The following is a 21,614-nucleotide window of genomic DNA, read 5'->3' on the forward strand; positions in this document are numbered from 1 at the left end:
TTGTTGATTGTGTTTAAGTTTCTGAGGATTTTTCTACTTTCCGACGTTATGCCAAGAGGCTGGTCTTCACTAGAAAACTACTTCCACCCAATTCAAGCAAGTATGACCTCTTCTCCCAACAATTTATTCATGTACTGAAAGGCCATTAGAAGTTGACTGAAGTGTGAAGGTGGAGATTATGTATTCACTTGTTGATTTGGTATACATTCTATGTAAGGTTCAATTATTTACGTTATATAATTATAATGGAGTAATTTACAGTAATTGGGTTAAAATGGTTTGATTCGGTCAGGTTGATACGGTTTGGAAGTTAAACCCGGCCTAGATATGATGTTACAACCAGTCCACATCTTTTATGATTTTAGTGGAACAAACGAAGAGTTATTTAGACGATACAAACAAGGTCCGAATAAGTGTGAGCTGTCCCAAGTAAGACCACGTAATACTCACCTCAACAAGATAGTGTTCTTAAAGTGTGTCAAACACAATCACACACACACAAATCATAAAACACAAAGACGATAATCCATCGATCCACAGAATAGACGCCACGTGGTAGATAGGATTCTCACTAAAAAGTTCTCACCTTTTAATCTTTCTCCACGCCATTTCCACAAGCCATAATCCTCAAAAATCTCAACTTTATCTCCCAAAACACAAAACAAAAAAAAATGGCTTCCACTGCTCTCTCAAGCGCCATCGTCGGAACTTCATTCATCCGTCGTTCCCCAGCTCCAATCAGTCTCCGTTCCCTTCCATCAGCCAACACACAATCCCTCTTCGGTCTCAAATCAGGCACCGCTCGTGGTGGACGTGTCACAGCCATGGCTACATACAAGGTCAAGTTCATCACACCAGAAGGTGAGCTAGAGGTTGAGTGTGACGACGACGTCTACGTTCTTGATGCTGCTGAGGAAGCTGGAATCGATTTGCCTTACTCTTGCCGTGCTGGTTCTTGTTCGAGCTGTGCTGGTAAAGTTGTGTCTGGATCTGTTGATCAGTCTGACCAGAGTTTCCTTGATGATGAACAGATTGGTGAAGGGTTTGTTCTCACTTGTGCTGCTTACCCTACCTCTGATGTTACCATTGAAACCCACAAAGAAGAAGACATTGTTTAAGCCTCACCTACTCACCAGCTTTTGATGGTTTAAAAATCATGTCTTTATAAATTTCACATTTTGGGTTGAGTTTGTTGTTACTAAAAACTATTGTTATCTGTTGTTATTGTTCCTGGTTTGGCTCACCATCAATCGATGACATTTTAAACTATGCAACTGCAAATTCTGCAACACTTTCGATGAGAATCTAACATTATCGTTTAAACATTGGAAATACATTTTCTTGAAGTCTAGCTAGCTTTGGTTTGTAGTTCTTATTCTGAACTCAACAATCATCAAAGTATCAAGAAAAATCCGATTTGCGAGCAATTGTGAAATCTTAGATTGATAAATTCTCTAGAAAGAACTATACATGTTATTTGTAGCTATAGAAGAAACTATGGAATCTTATACTCTAATTAAGCCCAAATGGCAAGAGAAGACATGAGTCCAGCTCCTAGGAACAACATTACATAAGATACAATTTGAAGCCTAAAGTTACACCTCATTTTTGTACTCAAGAAATCAGCAGCTATGAGATCCACTAAAGCCATGTACACAAGAATTCCGGCTGAGAGCGAGTCCAAGATACCTTCAGTGACCAATGCTCCGACACTGTGAGAATTGAAAGACGACGCCACTGCGGTTCCAATCCCGATCCCTATCGGGGTTGTGAGGGCGAAAAAACAAGCCATTATGGTCGCTGATTTGTTCCTGAATTGCGCTTGGGAGATGCATCCACCGAGCGCAAATCCTTCAAAGAATTGATGGAAGGATAGTGCTGCGATTAGAGGCCGGATTGTGCAAGGAGACTGAGATACTCCAAGGGATAGACCGATGATTATGGAATGTGACACAATTCCAAGCTCCAGAACCTAACAGTATTAGCACAAATTTTGGAGCTTTTTTGAAGAAACCCAAATAGTATTTGCAACTCTGAAAGAATCAGAAAAAAAAAGAACAGAGCTTTGTACCTGAGAAACAACGATATGCCTAGCTCCATTAACAGCATCCAAACCCCCGTGTACGTGTCCATGTCCGTGTCCATGCCCGTGCCCATGAGCATGAGCATGACCAATGTCGATTTTACTGTGTCCTTCACATGAATCATGACCAGGAGGATGACTATGTCTATGATGAGCAGCATGAGCATGAATGCCAACAATGTGAATCCCACCACTGTCTTCTTCACCAAACACTTTCCCATCATTCGTTCCTTCTCCAATCATGGGAACAACAATACCCGGTGATTGTTCACGGCCAAACGGTTCAACAGACTCACTAGCTTCCCTCTCTTGCTTCCGTTCATAGTACTGAGTCCCCATGAAATCCACAAACAGAGTGATCAAAGCAGCAATCATCGCAAAGAATCCCGGGAAAGGAAACTTAGACCAAGGGAAATCCGGTAAGCACGGGTTCTTCAAAGCTTCCGTGCCACCCGCCAACATATGAACAAAACCCGTGGCGAGAATCACACCAGCTGCAAAAGCTTTAGCAGTCACAAAGAGATTACCATCAGTTTGAAGGAAACGACGGTTCCTGCCAATGAGTGGTATAGTTACACCAGCAGCTCCAGCTAAGAGAATCGAAGCAATGGCTACAAATTTAAGTAGAAATGCAGCGGAATCATCACGACAAAGATCTGACTCGCTAGCATTGCAAAGGACGTTAGATGAAGTAGCAGCCATTGCCTCAGGAACTATCTGCAAAATGGACTCTGTTGCTGTTTTTAAAAAAAACAGAGGACCATTTAACAAATCAAGCATATCAGAGCAAATTCAATATTACATTAGTAAATAAACCTAGCAATGGATAAGAAATTGCGAGACTTTGAATCAAATCACATGTAAAGACATCAAAATATGAACCTTTAAGTCAAATGAAATAGTTGACGAAGTGTTCGATGAAATACCTGAGAGAGACTTTGTTTCTGATCCGAACAAGTATAGAGGAACCAGTTTCCAAAGAACCTAAATAAGAAAACCCAGAATCAGTTTCGGTAATCAAAACAACAAACTTCAATCGAAACAATCAAAATTCTGATTGATTACGAACATCGACGAAGAACATTTGGGGTCTAAGATGTCCTCGGGATCATGAAAAGTGAAGAAATAACGTAGGATTCTCGCAATCCGAAAAAACACGAATGGGAATTAAATATGAGAATCAGACAGATCCATCTGATGATGAAATCAGACAAAAGCAAGTTGGAGAAAGATACAAGTAATGTCGACATCGTGAGGAAGTTTGCAGTTGAGAAACGGGTTAGAGTCTTGGCATAGAAGATACAATTCTTCCGAATATTGTAGCCACACGCCAACTAAATGTCGACATTTTGTTGTAATTTCATTTTTTATTCATCTTTTTTTTTTGGGTTAAATACAATATTACCCTTCATCAATACTTTTTGGATTGTAAAACATATTGGGTTTGAATGGTAACACAATACACTTTTGTACAGTTTTGATAGTTATCAATCATAAAAACTTTATCAAAAACGTTACAAAAAGTTTTACTCTCAGCTTTTTTTGTAGAGCTCGTTCTAAAAGTTTTGCACTGTTCCGATAAAGCTAACATCTAAAATATTTATACAACTTTTGGTTACCAATCAGATCCATTATTTGATTAAAAAATGTAATGGTTACGGTACTAGTAAAGTATATCTCACAGTTGAAAACTTGAAATAGTAAAAAAAAAGTATCCCTACCTAAACCCATTTGGCCTATTGCAAATTTGCAATAATACATCATACTTTTAGCTTATGAGCATCTCGAACAGGTAGATGTTGAATTATATTTTAATCTTAGGTATATACTGTATGTTGTAATTTAATTGTGTATGGAACATGAAAAAGAGTGAAGAAATCACCAGAGAATTGTTTGACCTTAAGAACGGTAACTATCTCCCAAGTGCAAAGTAACTTTTATATTTAAGAGTATAGTCACTCAACTACAAGAGACAAAACACACATTCACCATGACAAAAACAACCATTATTACCGAAGAGCAAAACACACATCATTTCATAAGTGACCTTGTCAAATGTTCTCTTGCAGTCGCGAGTGCTTGACTTATCGTCTGAAGGAAAAAAAAAACACCGCAGAGAAATGTATCAAGTTCATTAGTGATGGTGTTACTTGAGAGTTCGGATCAATGTAACTATTTCAAAGTTTGTATCAAGATGATGTAATTATCAAGAAAAATATGATCACAATTTCAAAACCACTGTACCTGCTCGGATAGAGGAGCGTTAGGGTCAGTGCTATTGATCCCTGCTTTACCTGCTATTACATTTGCATCCGTCTCCAGAACAATACTGAAATATAAGATAGTTTTATTTGACTATGTAACCTATGAAACAGTCCATTTATGATCTAATGGTTTTAGTAATGTCGAAAAGAAGATTTTTTTTTATACCCGCCATCGATAATTTCATCAAAGCTTAGAAAGATGAGATCAAGGTTGTCTAGTGCCTCTCTCTTATCAACATTGCTTCTGTAATTTGGGTTCAGAAGAGAGGAAGATCGAAAATTTGAGCGAAGTTGGGAATGTAGAAATAATATAACAAAAATTTGAAGCTATGATTAGACAAACCTAAGGAGAAGGGTCACTGCATCAAAGAGTCCCTCAAGCACACTGGCTAAGATAAGCTCGTTTTCCTCTTCACCGCCCGTAACAAAGAAATGGAGATCTTGCACAAATTTGTACACAACAATGTTGTTCTCCAGTGCTGTCACTTCCACTACATATCAAGAACTAGCAATTGTAATGACGGAAAAGATTTGATAAAAGATACTCAACAAGTACACTATGAAGTATCTAAAACATGGTTGATGTCGAAATCTACCTTCGGTCCTAGCATTTGTTTTCTGAGTCTTTGTAAACACGGATTTTTCGAACGCTTCCTGAGCTGAATTTGTTGGCCAGTCATCTGAGTAATACTTAACCGCTACACGCTTTCCTTCAGAATCCAAAAGCAAGATGTTTTTCACTTTTGGGGGCAATTCCTAAATGTAAGTAATGAAAACACAGAATAGAATAAAGATTAAGAGATATTGAAAATCACCAACCAAAAGATGTAACAGAACATGAATCAGTGAACAGTAACAATCTCTTTTCTGTATATAGTACAATTAGCTATCCACAATTGTCTAACACCTAATGAGTGATTATCTGAAAATCATGCGTAACTTCAATCAAATTTTTTATATGACTAAAGATTTAAGACGATCGTATCTATAGATGAAAACAATTACAAAATCTGAAATTTGTCACTTCTCACATGCATGTAAAGTATTACAATATCGCAGATAATAAAACATAGGAATGATCGGTGCAATAGAAACAGAGAAGAAATCTCTGAAATAAAAGAAGTTTAGAAAAATAGATTCATACCATGGCTTAAGGAGAAGAAATCTGCAGAGAATGCCCTAGTAATAAAGAAAAACTCTCCTTTGGACTTTGGCAGAGGAAATTTTCAGAAAACGTTACAAATTGGCAAATTCATATTTTCAGGAATATTAATTTTCTTTTACTAAAACACTCTCTCTTTTTTTTCTCTCTTAATTATGTAATTAATTAGTTGCTTTTTCTTTTTCTGGTCAACTTTGATTTGTTTTTCTTGTGACATCAGTCAACTTGACATTGGAAGCGAAGAATCCAGAGTTTCCAGATGTCATTACTCTGTCTGGTTTTCTCTAAACCGGTTCCTGATTCAGTCCGGACCGAGATTTGGGTAATATTTGGTACACTCTTCTCTTGGGCCGTGTGGATCTTGGGAACATTAAAACGGGTCTTACTCGACCCGGCTTAATCATCCGAAACTCTGTCAGCCCAAGCATGTGCCTCCACAGGCCCGCCTAAGTTATTTATGATAAATTAGTTCTTTTTTGGTAATTAAGAAAAATCAAGCAATTACAAACGGACCTGTGACCACTTCTAATCCTACTATATTATTTGGAAAATACATTTTAAATGTAACCTTAATTTTTGTAAGTAATTATATAGGTATGCCATTAGAAATAAAATTTTAAAAAGTAAATTAATTTATCTCTTTAAGGATTAAAAAGTCAAATACTAATTTAATTAATTAAATTAATTAAAAAACGAAATATATTATCAATTTCCAAAAATAATAGCCAATTAAAATCAACATATAAGATTTGATATCTAAATTTTAATTAATTTAATTTAATTAGAAAAACGAAATACATTATTAATTTCTAAAAAAAGTAACCAATTAAAATCAACAAACTATATTTGGTATCTAAATTATCATATTAATTTTTTATTAATTATTATTGTTCACTTCTCATCTTTATATGATTCTATTTTTACGGAAAAATAATATCATCATTATAAAAAAATAATTAGAGTTTTTTCGCATATGCCATAATTTGAATTTTTAAAAACGAATAAAAACTGTTCAATACATGAAATAATATTGTAACGGGTGAAAAATAGATTTAAGAAAACTTTCTACTGAGTAACGGGACATAAATTTGAAATATTTATATTCAATTTCATACATATTATATTGAAAATTTATAATCTTATATACTACAATAGTTAATAACATATCAGATGTGATTCAATTTTTAATACAAGCTGGAAAATCCTAGAATTGACGGGTTTAGATCGATATTAATACAAGATGATATACTACATGTGAAACTCTTAAATTAACAATCAAACTACAAGTGTATAATCTATAATCTTAAACACTAAACAATATAGATAATATCAACAAAACATATACAACTCATATTTACTATACATTTAAAATCAAATAAAATAATATCATATATTTTTAAATCATCTTTACAATAAAAGTTTTTAGTTTAACTAAAATATAAGCCTACCTGCGGTATACTGCAGATTAATCTCTAGATTATAGGACTTATTGGATCTAAAGACGGGTCATCAAAGATTTTCTAAACTGAAGCAAAATATACTGAATATTCAAATATCTATCTGTTACCAAATTATAAACAAATAAGTCAATTTAATATTTTATATATGAAATCAATTAAATCTTAATCACATAAAATTAGCACAAAAAAAAGTATTCAACAATTAAAAAATTACCAAATCTTTGTGTTATATAAGTTTTGATACTATATTTGAATAAAGTGTAATATACCTTTTTAATTTGTATTCTTTAACTAATTTAAGCTAACTAATATATTTGCTAATCTTATTATCAAAACCGACTATCGTTTCTTATCTCTATAGTATTTTTACAAGACTTTTTTGGTGGATTTGGGTAAAAATGCATTCGGGTCATATGGTACATTCCCCTATTAAATAAATATGGTGCACTCCTATGTTATTAGCTAAAATGTTTAGATTATAATTTAGAGTCATATCATTAATAAAACTAATATTAATAAAATAAATGACTTTTTGGCAAGACGGATTTGGAGGGACAGGTTTTTGAATCAACATTAATAAAAAAATAAAATATAATTAATCCACCGTTTCAATATGGGTTTAATCTTTAATTTATGATTTTTTAAGACCACTAATATTAAACATATCAAATCATCCTAATTTAGAAAAAATTATATAAAACCAAAAATGTTATGTGGTATGTATAATGTTACTATATATAAAATTAAACTATAAAATATAAATGTATTAGAGAATGATACAATTTGCAAAACTTTTATATATAAAAAATAATTCTAAAATTTTAAAAATTACTACTTTTAAAAAAAATCATGGGACGGGTAAAGAAATTACAGAACGTGTTTTATTTTGGAATTGAGTTATATGGTGGATGTATTTGAATCAATATTTATAAAATTTTAAAATATTATTAATATGCTGTTTTAATAGGGGTCAAAACTTCAGTTTTTTACCAATTGTCTCATGAATTCGTGGTATAGCGTTACTTAATAACAATTATAAACTGTAAAATATAAATATTTTGTAAAAATAAAATTTACAAGTTTTAATATATATTACTTTTAAAACTAAATCGTCCCGCGGTATACCGCGGGTTAAAATCTAGTTGCTAGTTTATTGTTGATTACAACGACATTGAGAAAATAATCACTCACCAGCTAATCAACAATAAATGTAACAACATCAAAAAGATTGTAATTCAAGATAATGATTTTTTTTCGTCAGCAAATGAAGATTATACGTTTTGATGTTATCATAATAATAATAGTTATCACTAATAAAAAATTTAGATATGTAAAAGCTTTAGAGAAACAAGTATCATAATCCTAAATTGGATCCTAAATTAATATTTCTTATCTTAATAGAGCCAAAGAGTATTTGATCCATTTGGTAGAAAATAAATATAACTAAAAACGAATAATCTAAAGACTTAAGTCTTTGTAAGATCCAAATAATCTATACGTGGTAGTAGTTATCCTCACTTAAATTTTTACAGATCATGATTCCTATTCCATCATTTTATGTATATATATCCGTGATAGGTTTCATGATCTGTAAATGTCACTACAGCCCCTATAAATGTCACTCTTCACCTGTCCATTTTTTTACACGACAACACTTGCAAAAGAAAAGAGCGATAAATTTGATGAAACATCTTTTAGTCTCTACCTAAAATGGAATGCATCATAAAGCTCCCTCAAAGATTCAACAAAAACAAATCCAAAAAGAACCCTTTGAGGATCTTCGATTCAACGGTTCTAAATCATCAACCAGACCATATACCTCAAGAGTTTGTATGGCCTGACCATGAGAAACCTTCCAAAAATGTTCCAATCCTCCAAGTCCCTGTCATCGACCTCGCAGGCTTCCTCTCCAACGACCCATTATTGGTCTCGGAGGCTGAAAGACTCGTCTCTGAAGCAGCAAAGAAACATGGTTTCTTCCTAGTCACCAACCACGGAGTTGACGAGAGGCTTTTGTCTACTGCCCATAAGCTTATGGACACATTCTTTAAGTCACCGAATTATGAGAAACTAAAGGCTCAGAGGAAGGTGGGTGAAACCACAGGCTACGCTAGTAGTTTTGTAGGGAGATTCAAGGAGAATCTTCCGTGGAAGGAAACGCTATCGTTTTCGTTTTCCCCGACGGAGAAGAGCGAAAACTACTCCCAAACCGTTAAAAATTACATTAGTAAGACAATGGGAGACGGATACAAAGATTTCGGGTATATAAAAATATATTTTTTTCCTTCGCCTTTACTATTACGTTTACGTTATCGATATACTACGTATAATGCAAGAAGACTAAAATAGTTGGATTTTGTCCATGCATTTATGCAGGAGTGTTTATCAAGAATACGCGGAGACCATGAGCAATCTCTCTCTAAAGATCATGGAACTTCTTGGAATGAGTCTTGGTATCAAAAGGGAGCATTTTAGAGAATTTTTTGAAGACAATGAATCGATATTTAGATTAAATTACTATCCAAAATGCAAGCAACCAGATCTTGTACTAGGTACGGGGCCTCACTGCGACCCAACCTCTCTAACTATACTTCAACAAGATCAAGTCAGTGGTCTTCAAGTTTTTGTGGACAACCAGTGGCAATCAATCCCTCCTATACCTCAAGCATTGGTGGTGAACATTGGCGACACTTTAATGGTAACTTTTTTTTTGTTTTTCTTTCGTTTAAGATCCAGCATGGATGAGCGCAATTTGTTTTTTTAAAACACGTTTGAAAATTGGAGTCCCAAATTTCCCTTAATTTTATTTTACAAAACATTCTTTTGATATAAATTTGGTAGAAAACCTTCAAATAGTTTGAGAAATCGAGACAGATTTAAGAAGTTTGATCAATGCACCTCTCGTTTGACAAAAAAAAAGAAGATCAATGCACCTCTCTAAGTAGTATGTGAGAATTGAGAACTAATAATATAGAAGAAGCCTAATTTTTTAAAATTTTTTTTGGGGGATTTGACCATAGGCTCTAACGAATGGAATATACAAGAGTTGCTTGCATCGGGCGGTGGTGAACGGCGAGACGACAAGGAAGACACTTGCATTCTTCCTATGTCCGAAAGTGGACAAAGTGGTGAAGCCACCAAGTGAATTAGAAGGTGAGAGAGCGTATCCCGATTTTACATGGTCTATGTTTCTTGAGTTCACAATGAAGCACTATAGAGCAGATATGAACACTCTTGAAGAGTTTACAAATTGGCTCAAGAACAAAGGAAGTTTCTGAAGAAGGATCTTGGTAAGAGCTAGGCAGGACACAATATGTGTTGTGGCGCAGCAAGTAAGTAAGTAACTTTTAGTATTTTGAAGACGTTGCTAGGAACTTAAGTTTCATTCGTTTTACCATAGAAAAAAATATAAGCTATTTCTAAAGTAATCTAAATTGTGAAGGATATGTTATTTCATTAAATGAATAAATTTTATCGATGATATAATATATCCAAAATGACCCATCATAATATAAACTATTCACAAGCCAATGAGTCTGAAAAAAGTATTTTTGCTATTCAACAAGAAGTATACAGGAAATATATAAAATATTAATTTACTTATGTTATACATTAATTGACTATTTTATGAAATTTTAATATTCTACTTATTTTGTTATGAATAGAAATCTAATAAACGATTTAAATAAAAAAATGTATAACAAAAAATTAAAAAATCATAATAAGTTTCAGAAACAAGAGAAATATTTTTTAAATGAAAACTTTGATAAAATTTAGATATCTAGAATTACTTTTTACAAATAAAAAAAACTGAATTGTGGCGCAAATTTTAGAAGGATCTATCGGAAATAAAAAAAATACTATGGAAGAAAATGTAAAACCTACAGCAAACGATACGTCAATAAAAATGATAAATTTGTAATTGAAAATAAATTCTTATATATTTAATAAATTTAAAACATCTACAATAAAACCTGTATAAATCAATAATATTAGGGTCAATGTATTTTACTAAATTTATTAATTTATCATGTTTCTTAATTTATAGAGGTGATATTTGGGCCAAAATATCAATTTAGGACTGGAGAAAATTATTAATTTAAGGAAGTATTAATTATAGATGTCATATTGTAACTATTTTGAGTGAAATGAGCTAAATTTTTGGGTAAGAAAATGATTAAATGCATTTGACTATTTTCAAAATAATATTGGTAATGGTTTCTTTACAGTTATTGTTTAATAGAAAAGTTTAACCAATATATAGCTTACTTAAACACTAATTGCCTTTTTAAGTCTCACCAATTTACTAGATTCCAAAACAAGTTTTAATATCATGTATGGTCAAACATGTGTAGTTATATATACATTGAGCTACTATATACATGTCGAATATTAGAACTCACAAGTCAAAACAACATACAAGCAAGATCCAGAAAAAAAACTTGGAACAAAAAAAGATGAAGTTAGCTGCAATTTTCTTGGTTTCTTGTGTCTTATTGTCTCTTCTCCCAAGCCTAACCATTGCGGAGAAAAGGCCGTGGTGTCCAACAAGAAAACAAATATTTGATGGTTCATGCAATAGAACTGATTACACACAATGCTTTAACGACTTAAGAAATACATGGGATGATATTGGAGATCTTTGTCCGACCGATTGCACTTGCACTCCTCAACCACAGAATAAACGTCTCTGTTATTGTCGTTACTTGCCTTGTCCTAGTACCTAAATCCTCCAATATGATCAGAGATGTCCAAACCAAAACTGATTGTTCTCATGTATCCTAAATATTTTCAATAATAACAATGATTTAAATTTCCGATGAGAACTCACAAAACATATTCACAATTATTTTATTATCACAAACTAATTTGGAAATTTAGTATAGCTTTATATCCCTTTGGCTACATAGATAAACTAGTTTTCAAATGGTTTTACACAGTAGGCGTATACACATGTAGCCAAAAGGATAGAGTTAAGCAATTTTTTATCTCGGGATAATCGATCTTTAGCCTAAACCAATATGGCTACTCTATCATCAGACTAGAACCACTAGCTCACCACCTCAGAAATTATACCAAAAAGTTCAGAAAAGGTTACAAATCCTAATCCCAAGGTCAAGTATGTTATAAACCCTAGAATTTTTATAAGGGTTGTTTGCCTCTGTTCCCTCTAATATAGTGTTTCAACTAGGTTTCCACTGTACTTTCACCCTCTTCCCATTTCCCCTTGAAGTATTGATATTCTTTCCAATTCCACCTAATTTTATACAATTCAACCCAATGAATCAAAATCAAATTTTCTCCCTAATTACGTTTTAAAATCACTAAATCGCGTTTTAAAATTGATTAGTTTCAGTTAAACCGATAATCCGGCCACAACTTATTAACCCAAGTTGAACCCTCTGTTTGACAAAGATGATTAGATTTATTACTTAGAACCCAAGGCGGAGAAAATTATAAAATTAGAGTTTGTTTTCTTATTTGGAATGAAATCTCTTTGTACTGTTATAGATGGACAAACTTTTGAAAAAAGATCCTTAATATCTAATTTTCCTAAATTTTTAGAATCAAAATCCAAGATATACTGCAGAGATTTGAAATCCACACAAATGGATTCTTAAAAATAATATCAAAATTTAATCGAAACTTTAAAGAATTGAATCTGACTACATGATTGAATAGCAAAGTATATATTGTAATACATTATTTCCATAAATATAATATTATAATCTACTTCTTTTTTTAACAATAATAATTTAATAAAATAAATGAAAATAGTGTTAAAAATAGAAAACAATCATGAAATTTCAATGAATTTTCCTTAGGCCTCTAATATGATAGATATGCTCTGTGTATATATTTAAAATAAGTTCTTTCTTGGAGACAATCACAAGCTCATAAACATCACATAAGCAAAGAAAAACAAAAGAGAGAAGAAACTTGCAAAACAATATGAAGTTTGCTGCAATCTTCTTGGTTACTTGTGTCTTCTTCTCCCTTTTCTCAAGCAACCTTTCACAAGGTTTTTTAATCATTTTACTGAAGTTACCATTTTGCTCATTGAAATTCGGTTGTCCTAAACTAGTTTGGTTTAACTCTTTGTATTGTTGTTGAATAATAAGGTGAAAAATTAAGCATGGATCCTACGAGGAGGCCGTGGTGTCCGTCGAAAAAACAAATGTTTGGTGGTAATTGTGGAAACGATGGAGACTCTCTATGTCTAATGCTCTTAGCAGCTAGTTGGGATGAAAGTTTAAGGCATAGCTCCATCTCCTGCAATTGCACTACTTATCCTAACTACAAAATTCTCTGTAGTTGTCCTAATATGATTTGTCCCTAGAAAACATCTATATAAGACTCCAAACTGTTACGTTGTTCTAAATACTTTTTCTGCGTATCAAGAATAATGTTTTAGGTTCTAATGAAAATCCCAAAGATGATATACTTATTTACAAAGAATTACGATATTCTACATGCACCACATTCATGATAGTTTTAAATTTGTATCAAACAAAACCTCATCGAATACACTACACTTTGGCTCTTTATTTCAAGAACTTAAAAGTGTCTACCACTTTTAGTTAAGTTTTGCACCAAATGGAGATCAAGGCCCTTACTCCCATCTTCGAAGGTGGGCTGTCAAAGCTTGAACAAGTGTTCGAAGGCTTAAATCACTGATTGGTAAATATGCATAGTTACATAATCTATTTCTCTTATTTGTTTTTCTATGTGTGAGTAGTTGTCCAATTGGGTTTTAGGGTTCTAAGGGAAAGAGTCAATGAATAAGTGAATTGATTGTCATTAAGAATTCTCCATCACTAGGTTCTTGGATTCACATTCTCTTAATGATAAAATAGAAATGATCACCCTATTTTAGATGATAAGTTTTTAAATGCATCAAAAGTGTTCGATAAAATGCTTGAACGATTGTAAATTGAGCAATGTATTTCTAACCAATGAGAATTGATGTTAGAACGCATTGTGAACCAAATAAACTTGTTTGATAATGCGAATTTGACTAGAAAATTACAAATAAAATTTTATTACTCGAGTATTAAAATGTAGTGGCTAAAGTCTTGAAAAGAATTAGTTTAAACTTGCGTTTCATGTTCGAGAACATTTCTTCATTACTGAATTTCGTATTATGTGCTGCTAATTATTGTTCTTTAAAATACCCTATAACCCAATTCATTAATTTAATCTATTATTGACTTTGCAAATTTATTCAAAAATGTGAAAACCAACAAACAAACTTCAAAGCTTTAACCTAGAACGAATCTCACAATTCTTTAGTGTATATATATACTATTACTACCTTGTGATTAAGTTTATCGAGTAGTTATTCGAGCATTCAGTATAAGATAGAGAATATGCCAAAGAAGAATCTAGAGCCATATATAGAGGATACCAGAGAACAATCTATTACACAACTGAAAGCCCTAAGATAAAAGCTTGAAAAAACCTTTAAAACAACCACAAAAGATAAGTCGAATTAGATTTAAACCGGAAAATTAATAATAATAATTACCATTATTTCTTATTTTTATACGTACTTAAAATTTATAAATATTATTCAGAAGTTACATACTTATATATTTGATAGAATTTTTTTTTCTTATATACGAAAATGAGTTGTTAGAATGTGAATGAGTATATGTAAAAAAGTAGAGATTCTGTCCAATTCACCCATCTGTCAATTATTTGCTCATTTTTCCTTTCTATTAGTCCAAATTAGTTTTCAATATATAAGATGATGATATATTAAGAATTCATATATTTCACTAAGTTCTTAGAAATTTTTATATTTTGAAACTGCATCAATATTTAATATGATGCAAGATATCCCACATTTATGCTTTTAATTTGAAATATATCTTTTTGTAAAATCTAATAATAAATACATAGATAACAAAACAATGATTTTAAATAGATAAGTAACTAAAACCATTTGAAAGTGATGATTGATCTAATTTAGGTTTTTAAAAACATTAATATAATAAATGAAAATGTTGTTAAAAATAGAAAACAATCATGATATATTTTAAAATAAAAGGCCCACATTTAAATGAATTTTCCTTTTGGCCTCTACTATATTAAATCTGCTATGTATATATTTGTGAAATATAAGTTCTTTCTTGGAGACAATCACAAGCTCATAACATCACATAAGCAAAGAAAAACAAAAGAGAGAAAAAACTTACAAGAAAATATGAAGTTTGCTGCAATCTTGTTGGTTACTTGTGTCTTATTCTCCCTTCTCCCAAGCCATCTTTCACAAGGTCTTCTAATCATTCTACTGAGATTACCATTTTGCTCATCGAAATTTGCTTGACGTAAACAAGTTTGGTTTAACTTTTTTTTTTTTTGTTGATGATGAATTAGGTGAAGAATCAAGCATGAATATTGATGCGCAGAGAAGGCCATGGTGTCCGTCTAAAAAACAAGTGTTCGGTGGTTCGTGTGGAAATGATGGAGCACAACAATGTCTAAATAACTTATTAAGTACATGGGATCCAAGTGTAAGGCTTAGCCCAGTCTCCTGCAATTGCACTCCTCAACCTAACAACAATATTCTTTGCAGTTGTCCTAACATGATTTGCCCATAGAAAACGTCTATTTAAGACCCAAACTGTTGTTCTAAATCATTTTTATCTGTATCAATAATAATAATATATGTTTCAGTTTCTCGTGAAAACCCCGAAGACTTGATTTCAGTATAAATGTGGAAACAAGTTGTTATTTTGGGATATTAGTATGTATTTGTGTGCAATTTTAAGTACTTGTTGTCAATGATCAAATATTCGGTTAAAACGAATCGAGACAATTTTTCTGGATATTCGCTTCGTGCCCAGACCTAGTTGTCATTATTTAGGAACAACAAAATTTAATTGCTAATTTGGATTTATCTTGCGTCCAAATTCTAGTACGCATATGATTCAAAAATCGTCCAAAATGGATGCAATTCAGTCTAGTCAACGTGAATAAAAAATATCTCTCTTTTTTTCTTAAACACCATGTTTTGTTTTGTGAACTATATAGCTTTGGGTCTTAAACATCATCTTTTTTTGTTAGGGCAATGACATATATCAAAATACGACTCCAAATTTTTACAGGCCATGCCAGATTCAAATATAATATATGCCTGGTTTTGTGGGCTTAGGGTTCAGACTAGGCCGAGTTAGCCCGATTGACATGCCTAGTAATTTTTTAAATTTATGTTTTTAGTTTTAAATCTATCTTTTGGAAAAAATCTAATAATAAATATATAGATATCAAAAGAATGATTCTAAATAAATAAGTAATCAATACCTATTTTACGTGATGATTTATCCAATTTTGGTTTGTTAAACATTAATATCACAAATGAAAATGTTGTTAAATATAGAAAAAAATCATGATATAGTTTCAGATAAGGCGATAAGGGCCACAATTTAGTGAATTTTCCTTGGGCCTCTAATATGTTGGATCTGCTCTGTGTATATATGTAAAATGTAAGTTCGTTCTTGGGACAATCACAAGCTCTTAACAACACATAAGCAAAGAAAAACAAAAAATAGAAGAAACTTGCAAGAAAATATGAAGTTTGTTGCAATCTTCTTGGTTACTTGTGTCTTATTCTCCCTTTTCCCAAGCCACCTGTCACAAGGTCTTCTAATCATTCCACCGAAGTTACCATTTTGCTCATTGAAATTTGGTTGACCTAAACCAGTTTGATTTAACTCTTTTAGTTGTTGTTGATCAATTAGGTGAAGAATCAAGGATGAATATTAATGCGGAGAGAAGGCCATGGTGTCCGTCTAAAATACAAATGTTTGATACTAATTGTGAAGTGGATGGAGCAAAACAATGTCTAGATCTCTTAATAAGTACTTGGGATCCAAGTGTAAGGCTCACCCGAGTCTCTTGCATTTGCTCTGATTTTCCTTACAGGAATATGATGTGTAGTTGTCCTAATATGATTTGTCCCTAGAAAACGTCTATATAAGACCCAAACTGTTGTTCTAAATCATTTTTCTATGTGTCAAGAATAATGTTTCAGTTTCTAATGAAAAGCTAAACAATGATATACTTAATTTGTTACAAAGAATTACGATATCCTACGTAATTCTCATCAAACAACACCGCAACAAATAGATTGTAACTATTTGGTAAGCTTATCTCCTTGTCGCTTTGGTCCAGTGGTAAAGGAAAGTAATTTCCGCCACTTGTGTTCGAGTAATATTGGCTACTGGGATTCGAGTAATTTAATATGGTTTCCCCGAACCCGAAGAATAGTTTTTGGGCCGTGGAAACCTCATAGGATCACCTGAGTTATTATTAAAAAAACAACAACAAACTTATCTCCATTAACAATTCACATTTTCTCCGAATGGAAGAACAATAAACCTTTGGGTCTTATTTTAAAAAATCTTCTCTAAAAATGTCTTTCACTTTTAGTTTAGTTTTGCACCAAATGGATATTAAGGGCCCTTTAGGCCCATCATCAAGGTGGGCTATTAAAGCCTAACATTTCTTGAAGTGTACCAAGGCTCAAATCACTAATTGGTAACATGCAGAGTCACAAAATCGTGTCAAATGAAATAATGTATAGAACAGAATGACGAATGCATCCACGACTGCAAGATAGTGGAGATGACATAGTGATATATTTGATTTGGTCATCAAATTTTCAATAGAATAGCTATATTTTAGAAACAATTTTGCATATTTGTTCAATCCTACGTAATCCTTAAACCATTATAGGAATCAGACTGTATTATCCATTATCGTCTAATGTTTCTCAATATTTTGTGCATCCCTAACAAAATATCTACCTGCATAGTTGTAAACAGAAAATAATCTTCTAACTGATTTCAAATTAACACCGGGTCAAGACAAAACATTACGCAGGTGAAAGCGACCTAGCGCCTCCGCATATACCACTTTATAGCTCAGTGCATTTTGCTTTTGCTATTATTCAGAACGTGGTCCAATGAGACTACAATTCCACTTATACATCTATTATTATGTTTCTTGATTAATATATTATGCATATAAGAAAGTGAAGACTTTAGACAAAAGTAAGAAATTGAATAAATAGGGGTAGATGAAGTTAACTAACATGTGTAGAAAAAATGAGCTACTGATATTATTGAAAATATACAAAAGTAACTATCCACTTATTGAATAACTTGTTTTAGGATAGAGAGATTATATACATTCTAATGTATAGGACTACCCAAAACAGCAAAACTCATGATACACTCCAATATATGCCAATATTTTAAATGTTAGTGCTTGTTTGGGGACAATCACATAATCATAACAATTATAATATATAAAAGAACAAAGAAAAAAACAAAGAGAGAAAAACTTACAGAAACACATATGAAGTTGGCTGCAATCTTCTTGGCTTCCTCTGTCTTACTCTCCCTTCTTCCAATCCACCTTTCGCAAGGTTCTTCTTATCAGTCTACTGAGATTACAATTTTTCTCATCGATCTCCGATTAACCAAAAACTCTTCTTTTCGTTGATGGATTAGGTGAAGCTGCTGGGGAGAGAAGGCAGTGGTGCCCATCAAAACAACAAGTGTTCAGAGGTTCATGCTCAGACGATGGAGGACAAAAATGTCTAAATGACTTATTATGGACATGGAATCCAAGTGTAAGGCTTAGCCCTATCTACTGTGATTGCACTCCTAAACGTCACAACAAGCGTCTCTGCGATTGTCCTAGTATGATTTGCCTCTAAAACACGTCTATTTAAGATCCCAAACTGTTGTTCTATCTTCCTATGTATCATTAATAATGTTTCAATTTCCGAATGTAACATACTCCAAATCAAAATAAATGCAGAAACAAGTTTTGTTTCCGGTACCCGTGTGTTGTCCTTATGTAGTTCCTTGCATCATAGCGTTTTTTCTTCTACTCAAGAACTCGAGTTGGCTGATGGAGGATGTTGCCGCGCTAGATAAGGGACTTCAGATACAATCCCTGAAATATCTTCACCTACAGTCACTGTGTTGCCAATTGAGGCTGCTTGTTTCTTGATGTAGCCTAACCCGAAATGGCCAGACCCGTTTTTTCCCCCAGTGTAGCTCGTTAGCTTCCCCACCTAAAAATAATGTTTATAAGTTAGTTAAGTAAAAGTATAACAAAATTTGGATTTTCTTCTTTGTTTTCGTTTCAAGCTACTAAGGTATGCACACAAACGCTCAAAACCTTTTTCCCGTCGACTGTGATGGTGCTGCCGGGTTCCGATGGTGCAGAGAGATTAAGTCCACATAATCTTTGCTTGATTCCATCATATGTCATGAGTCTTGCTATTGTCTCCTGTCCCTTATAACATCCTGAGATGTTTGAAGATTGTTTACTGATAGGTGTTTATTGTATCATTTTAGTTCATTGAACAAAAGCTTCTCAAATACCTTTGTTCAATGAAATCGAGTTCCATAGGCCCGCCTCCAGAACATTAAATTCCTTGCTGAGTTCTCTCTCAGGTGCTGGTCTTCCTGCAAAACATCAATGCTTTTGGCCTGAGAAACATTTTATTTTCTCTGCGTATTCACTACATCAACAGTTCTGTAAGATCTAACAATTCTGATTTCGCTAATGGCAAGGCAAAGATCTGAGAGCATACTTATGAACTTCTTGCCTATATTAGGTAAATATCGACCAATCATGCCATTAGTAGGACTATCGGACTAGTGGCTACAAATTCATGATATTAGATTTTGGAGGTTAACGGGTGATAGTAGTGTCATCAGTGCAAAACCAAATCGACAAATACTTATGGCGCCTGCATTTGGACAATAATTTTTACTAACCTTGAGTGATTCTAAGTTTCTCCCAGGCTACAGAACCCATCGGAATAGCACCTTCAGCTAAAAGGGTCTTCCAGACTGAAACGGCACCCCCTGGCGACATTAACATGGTAAAGCCTTCATCTGAAATAAGACTTCCGACCCCAACTGTTATTGGCATTCCATCAAACTGACAAAGAAAAGGGCTTGTTACTTACATGTTGCTTCACAAGATCTGTTTCGATATTACAAAAAAAGACTTACACTATAATGCTGATGCCTGCCATATGGCTGCCCAATAAGATCTCCCAGATTCAGTTTAGACATGATCTGTTTCATGTTTTTTACAGTAGCATAAGAATAATGTAACTGAACTAGCATAAAGACTAAAACAGAGAAAATTTTACAAGGATTAGTCAGTCTGCTTAAAGAATAATCTTACTTGGTTGCTTTTGGGTCCAGCTAAAGCAAATAAGCAAGTTTGCTTGGTGATGTCCTTGATCTCTACCTTGTCAGCAAAGAAAATGTACCTGAGAAGACGAAGATGAGAAATAAGTGATGTCATGGTTATCCAACGAAAGCAGATTTTCAAAGAAACCAGCAAAAATGTTATATGTTAACAAGATGAAACGTTTTAACATACTTGTTGAGCATCTCAATTATGCTTTGGCATGTCGTTGGAGAAACAGTCAGCAATATTGCATTTTTCTGGAAACAAAAAAAGGTATGTTAAACATAGATTATCAATATATGAGCCACTAAATGTGAACCCAAACTTATCTTACTCCCATAAGAAGAAGTATTATTACCATGATCCAGGCATGTGCAATATCTATCGTCCTTGCTGTTGGGGTAACAAATACAGTGTCACATCCCTTCACAAACGAGCAGATAGATCCACAAGTGATTACCAATCACAGAGGCAACAATATACACTCAAATTCAAATATCCCTAAAAAGACTCACCTGTCCTTCATAAAGGCTTTCAAAATTGGCAGTGGTTTGGTTATGAAGGAAATGAGCACGGTCATCTCCACTAACTTGATGGAAAATAGATTAAAAAAAAAAAACTTAAGGTAGTATTCATAGGCAAATTCAGAGCGAAAAGCTAAGCAAATTAGAACGAATTCAATGTCAAATAAGACAGCAGATAAACAAGGATATACCTCGAATTCTCCCAAAATGTGAGAGGTCCACAACCTATAAAGCAAGTTTTGATCAAACAAAAATGATAATGCAAATCCAAAGAGCTCCAAAGTTAAGTTACATACCACAACTCCATTATCAAATGCATCCAAAGCCTCATCGTCGTTATCAAAACTCTCAACAACACCATCTTCAGAAACTTTACCTCCAGAAACACTTATTGTATCCTTCACAAGTCGATAAGTAAAAATGCATTAGCATTATTATACTACTCAGAAACTCCTAATTCACAGAAAAAATTCCAATAACTGTTTCATAGAGCTAGACTTTAACACTTTGCTGTTCAAAGAAATTGAAATTCGCAGAAGCAAACAAGTGAAGCTTACAAGAAAATCGTGATCAATTGGAGGCGGAGAGAAATCAAACTGCAACGAATCGGAAGAAGCAGAGACGCATCGGAGCTGAAACTTTCGTTCTCGGAAACCACACTTTCGGAGACTGAGGGAGCGCCGGCGAAGAACTGTTCCGTTGTAGAGACATGGAAGTAGAGCAGTATTGGTGATGTGGCTCACGCTATCTATCCTCATCATCATCGCCATGTCCTTACAACTCTGGAGAAGGTTCATATAAAATTGACAAGTTTATTTATCCTCCTCATATATATAACTCGTATCTCTGATTGGGTAATTACTACTTACTCTACTGATCACATTTGTT

The 21,614-nt window shown here is 33.2% G+C and overlaps 10 protein-coding genes across 14 annotated transcripts; 7 read left to right on the plus strand and 3 right to left on the minus strand.

Moving 5' to 3' along the window:
• The first annotated feature begins 413 nt into the window (after positions 1–413).
• On the plus strand, positions 414–1,398 carry FED A (2Fe-2S ferredoxin-like superfamily protein). The gene has a single exon (NM_104775.3). It carries the CDS (start codon positions 672–674, stop codon positions 1,116–1,118), a length of 447 nt encoding a protein of 148 aa, NP_176291.1. The 5' UTR covers positions 414–671; the 3' UTR covers positions 1,119–1,398.
• A 7-nt stretch (positions 1,399–1,405) lies between these two features.
• On the minus strand, positions 1,406–3,406 carry IRT3 (iron regulated transporter 3). 3 transcript variants are annotated; one of them, NM_104776.5, is made up of 4 exons: positions 3,153–3,406; positions 3,010–3,067; positions 2,072–2,820; positions 1,417–1,972 (listed from the first exon to the last, which is right to left on the minus strand). In NM_104776.5, the coding sequence occupies exons 1-4, from the start codon at positions 3,165–3,167 to the stop codon at positions 1,517–1,519; spliced, it is 1,278 nt and encodes a 425-aa protein (NP_564766.1). In that variant the 5' UTR covers positions 3,168–3,406; the 3' UTR covers positions 1,417–1,516. The 3 variants fall into 3 exon arrangements, with proteins under 3 accessions (NP_001321605.1, NP_564766.1, NP_001321604.1); NM_001333922.1 differs by having other exon boundaries at positions 1,406–2,820; NM_001333923.1 differs by lacking the exons at positions 3,010–3,067; positions 3,153–3,406 and having other exon boundaries at positions 2,072–3,009.
• A 511-nt stretch (positions 3,407–3,917) lies between these two features.
• AT1G60970 (SNARE-like superfamily protein) lies at positions 3,918–5,643 on the minus strand. The gene is made up of 6 exons (NM_104777.4): positions 5,492–5,643; positions 4,944–5,103; positions 4,691–4,838; positions 4,514–4,591; positions 4,328–4,412; positions 3,918–4,174 (listed from the first exon to the last, which is right to left on the minus strand). Exons 1-6 carry the CDS (start codon positions 5,492–5,494, stop codon positions 4,115–4,117), a joined length of 534 nt encoding a protein of 177 aa, NP_564767.1. The 5' UTR covers positions 5,495–5,643; the 3' UTR covers positions 3,918–4,114.
• A 3,036-nt stretch (positions 5,644–8,679) lies between these two features.
• Positions 8,680–10,247, plus strand: GA20OX4 (gibberellin 20-oxidase 4; the record flags this gene model as incomplete). Its single annotated transcript, NM_104778.1, has 3 exons — positions 8,680–9,230; positions 9,346–9,667; positions 9,990–10,247. The coding sequence occupies 3 exons, from the start codon at positions 8,680–8,682 to the stop codon at positions 10,245–10,247; spliced, it is 1,131 nt and encodes a 376-aa protein (NP_176294.1).
• A 1,179-nt stretch (positions 10,248–11,426) lies between these two features.
• Positions 11,427–11,696, plus strand: SCRL8 (SCR-like 8; the record flags this gene model as incomplete). Its single annotated transcript, NM_001036135.1, has 1 exon — positions 11,427–11,696. The coding sequence occupies one exon, from the start codon at positions 11,427–11,429 to the stop codon at positions 11,694–11,696; it is 270 nt and encodes an 89-aa protein (NP_001031212.1).
• Positions 11,697–12,855: 1,159 nt separating this feature from the next.
• On the plus strand, positions 12,856–13,433 carry SCRL6 (SCR-like 6). The gene is made up of 2 exons (NM_104779.4): positions 12,856–12,991; positions 13,092–13,433. The coding sequence occupies exons 1-2, from the start codon at positions 12,922–12,924 to the stop codon at positions 13,307–13,309; spliced, it is 288 nt and encodes a 95-aa protein (NP_564768.1). The 5' UTR covers positions 12,856–12,921; the 3' UTR covers positions 13,310–13,433.
• A 1,673-nt stretch (positions 13,434–15,106) lies between these two features.
• On the plus strand, positions 15,107–15,757 carry SCRL4 (SCR-like 4). Its single transcript, NM_001036136.2, has 2 exons — positions 15,107–15,248; positions 15,352–15,757. The coding sequence occupies exons 1-2, from the start codon at positions 15,179–15,181 to the stop codon at positions 15,573–15,575; spliced, it is 294 nt and encodes a 97-aa protein (NP_001031213.1). The 5' UTR covers positions 15,107–15,178; the 3' UTR covers positions 15,576–15,757.
• A 714-nt stretch (positions 15,758–16,471) lies between these two features.
• On the plus strand, positions 16,472–17,271 carry SCRL5 (SCR-like 5). The gene is made up of 2 exons (NM_202329.3): positions 16,472–16,615; positions 16,716–17,271. Exons 1-2 carry the CDS (start codon positions 16,546–16,548, stop codon positions 16,937–16,939), a joined length of 294 nt encoding a protein of 97 aa, NP_974058.1. The 5' UTR covers positions 16,472–16,545; the 3' UTR covers positions 16,940–17,271.
• Positions 17,272–18,132: 861 nt separating this feature from the next.
• Positions 18,133–21,602, minus strand: AT1G60990 (Glycine cleavage T-protein family). Of its 3 annotated transcripts, none has more exons than NM_001124050.2 (13): positions 21,284–21,602; positions 21,023–21,124; positions 20,918–20,951; positions 20,718–20,791; positions 20,561–20,626; positions 20,395–20,459; positions 20,194–20,281; positions 20,016–20,081; positions 19,776–19,941; positions 19,377–19,460; positions 19,171–19,298; positions 18,827–19,063; positions 18,133–18,497 (listed from the first exon to the last, which is right to left on the minus strand). In NM_001124050.2, the coding sequence occupies exons 1-12, from the start codon at positions 21,521–21,523 to the stop codon at positions 18,878–18,880; spliced, it is 1,299 nt and encodes a 432-aa protein (NP_001117522.1). In that variant the 5' UTR covers positions 21,524–21,602; the 3' UTR covers positions 18,133–18,497; positions 18,827–18,877. The 3 variants fall into 3 exon arrangements, with proteins under 3 accessions (NP_001117522.1, NP_001077748.1, NP_176295.3); NM_001084279.1 differs by having other exon boundaries at positions 18,133–18,500; positions 21,284–21,531; NM_104780.4 differs by lacking the exon at positions 18,133–18,497 and having other exon boundaries at positions 18,747–19,063.
• SCRL7 (SCR-like 7) lies at positions 18,267–18,828 on the plus strand. Its single transcript, NM_001036137.3, has 2 exons — positions 18,267–18,406; positions 18,492–18,828. Exons 1-2 carry the CDS (start codon positions 18,337–18,339, stop codon positions 18,698–18,700), a joined length of 279 nt encoding a protein of 92 aa, NP_001031214.1. The 5' UTR covers positions 18,267–18,336; the 3' UTR covers positions 18,701–18,828.
• Positions 21,603–21,614: the final 12 nt, after the last annotated feature.

Source organism: Arabidopsis thaliana, assembly GCF_000001735.4.
Source record: "Arabidopsis thaliana chromosome 1 sequence".
Classification (NCBI taxonomy): Eukaryota; Viridiplantae; Streptophyta; class Magnoliopsida; order Brassicales; family Brassicaceae; genus Arabidopsis; species Arabidopsis thaliana.

Coding starts and splice junctions, on each gene's coding strand:
- SCRL7 (NM_001036137.3), top strand. CDS start 18,337: ATGAAGTTGGCTGCAATCTTCTTGGCTTCCTCTGTCTTACTCTCCCTT. Junction 18,407..18,491: donor TCCAATCCACCTTTCGCAAG/GTTCTTCTTATC, acceptor TTGATGGATTAG/GTGAAGCTGCTGGGGAGAGA.
- SCRL6 (NM_104779.4), top strand. CDS start 12,922: ATGAAGTTTGCTGCAATCTTCTTGGTTACTTGTGTCTTCTTCTCCCTT. Junction 12,992..13,091: donor CTCAAGCAACCTTTCACAAG/GTTTTTTAATCA, acceptor TTGAATAATAAG/GTGAAAAATTAAGCATGGAT.
- IRT3 (NM_104776.5), bottom strand. Junction 2,821..3,009: donor AGAAACAAAGTCTCTCTCAG/GTATTTCATCGA, acceptor TTTTAAAAACAG/CAACAGAGTCCATTTTGCAG. Junction 1,973..2,071: donor GGCATATCGTTGTTTCTCAG/GTACAAAGCTCT, acceptor TAATACTGTTAG/GTTCTGGAGCTTGGAATTGT.
- SCRL5 (NM_202329.3), top strand. CDS start 16,546: ATGAAGTTTGTTGCAATCTTCTTGGTTACTTGTGTCTTATTCTCCCTT. Junction 16,616..16,715: donor CCCAAGCCACCTGTCACAAG/GTCTTCTAATCA, acceptor TTGATCAATTAG/GTGAAGAATCAAGGATGAAT.
- AT1G60990 (NM_001124050.2), bottom strand. CDS start 21,523: ATGAACCTTCTCCAGAGTTGTAAGGACATGGCGATGATGATGAGGATA. Junction 20,460..20,560: donor TTGCACATGCCTGGATCATG/GTAATAATACTT, acceptor TTTTGTTTCCAG/AAAAATGCAATATTGCTGAC. Junction 19,299..19,376: donor CTCGATTTCATTGAACAAAG/GTATTTGAGAAG, acceptor CAAACATCTCAG/GATGTTATAAGGGACAGGAG.
- AT1G60970 (NM_104777.4), bottom strand. Junction 4,839..4,943: donor AACAAATGCTAGGACCGAAG/GTAGATTTCGAC, acceptor CTTGATATGTAG/TGGAAGTGACAGCACTGGAG. Junction 4,592..4,690: donor GCAGTGACCCTTCTCCTTAG/GTTTGTCTAATC, acceptor CCCAAATTACAG/AAGCAATGTTGATAAGAGAG.
- SCRL4 (NM_001036136.2), top strand. CDS start 15,179: ATGAAGTTTGCTGCAATCTTGTTGGTTACTTGTGTCTTATTCTCCCTT. Junction 15,249..15,351: donor CCCAAGCCATCTTTCACAAG/GTCTTCTAATCA, acceptor ATGATGAATTAG/GTGAAGAATCAAGCATGAAT.